Source organism: Myotis davidii, unplaced genomic scaffold (genome assembly GCF_000327345.1).
Source record: "Myotis davidii unplaced genomic scaffold, ASM32734v1 scaffold663, whole genome shotgun sequence".
Lineage (NCBI taxonomy): Eukaryota > Metazoa > Chordata > Mammalia > Chiroptera > Vespertilionidae > Myotis > Myotis davidii.
Genome location: NW_006295816.1, coordinates 997,399 through 998,366, shown reverse-complemented (window position 1 = coordinate 998,366; position 968 = coordinate 997,399). Strand labels below are relative to the sequence as shown.

The following is a 968-nucleotide window of genomic DNA, read 5'->3' as shown; positions in this document are numbered from 1 at the left end:
CGACAAGGGCTCGGCTGGGTCGCTGGGAGCACGCGGACCCACAGGACCTCAGGCAAGCCCTCCCCAGCACAGACACACCACACGCCACACGCCACACACGTGGCCCATGGTGCCCCAGGCGTTGGAGGGCTTCCGGGCTCCCTCCCTGTTGGCCACATGTGTTCCCACAGGATCGGGGTGCAGCTGGGCCCTGACCCTGTCCCCCGTCCCCCCTGCCCCGGCTGCATATGCAGCAGGCAGGCCGCATGGGGGACAGTCACACTCAGAGGCCCCTCCCTCCCCTGTTTCCCGCAGGGGGAGCCCGGTGCTGCGGGGATTCCTGGAGACCCGGTAAGGTGCCCCCCCCGCCCCCGCTCGTGTGGCGACCTTTGACCCTATGATGACCCCGTACTCTATGGTGTCAAGTTGCCCGCGGCCCCCACCTCACAGCGACCCCTAGGATGGGTCCACCCACGTGGTGACCCCGTCCCCCTGGAGTACCCTGCCCTCCCAGGGACTCTGCCCCCGAGGGTGCCTCACCCCCACAGGGTCCCCTGTGTTATACCCGGACGACTCCCTCTGACCCTCCCTGACCCCCTAACTTCGTGTGGCCCTCTCCCCAGGGATCCCCAGGAAAGGACGGAGCCCCCGGCGTCCGCGGAGAAAAAGGAGAGATGGGCTTTGTGGGTCCCCGGGGCCTCAAGGTGTGAAGGGACTGGGTTTTTTCCTGGTTGGAGGGCGGTGTCTGGGGCCGGGTCAGGGCTCGGGGTCAGAGGGAGAGGCAGCGGGAGGTCCCTCCCACCTGCTTTTCCCTGCAGGGCGAGCGTGGGGTGAAGGGCGCCTGTGGCCGGGACGGAGAGAAGGGCGAGAAGGTACAGAGGGGACGGGCGTGGGCGGCGGCAGGGCCTGAGGCCTCGGCTGACCCTCCCTCCACTGACCGTAGGGAGAGGCCGGGCCCCCGGGCCGACATGGGCTGGCAGGACACAAGG

General features: G+C 69.1%; 1 protein-coding gene across 1 annotated transcript in view; it reads left to right on the top strand.

Moving 5' to 3' along the window:
• The window catches only part of COL7A1 (collagen type VII alpha 1), a 60,839-nt gene that overhangs the window by 32,745 nt on the left and 27,126 nt on the right, over positions 1–968 (top strand). The window contains 5 exon segments of the mRNA XM_015568266.1: positions 1–52; positions 295–330; positions 603–683; positions 798–851; positions 923–961. Of these exon segments, the coding sequence (XP_015423752.1) occupies positions 1–52; positions 295–330; positions 603–683; positions 798–851; positions 923–961 (262 nt within the window).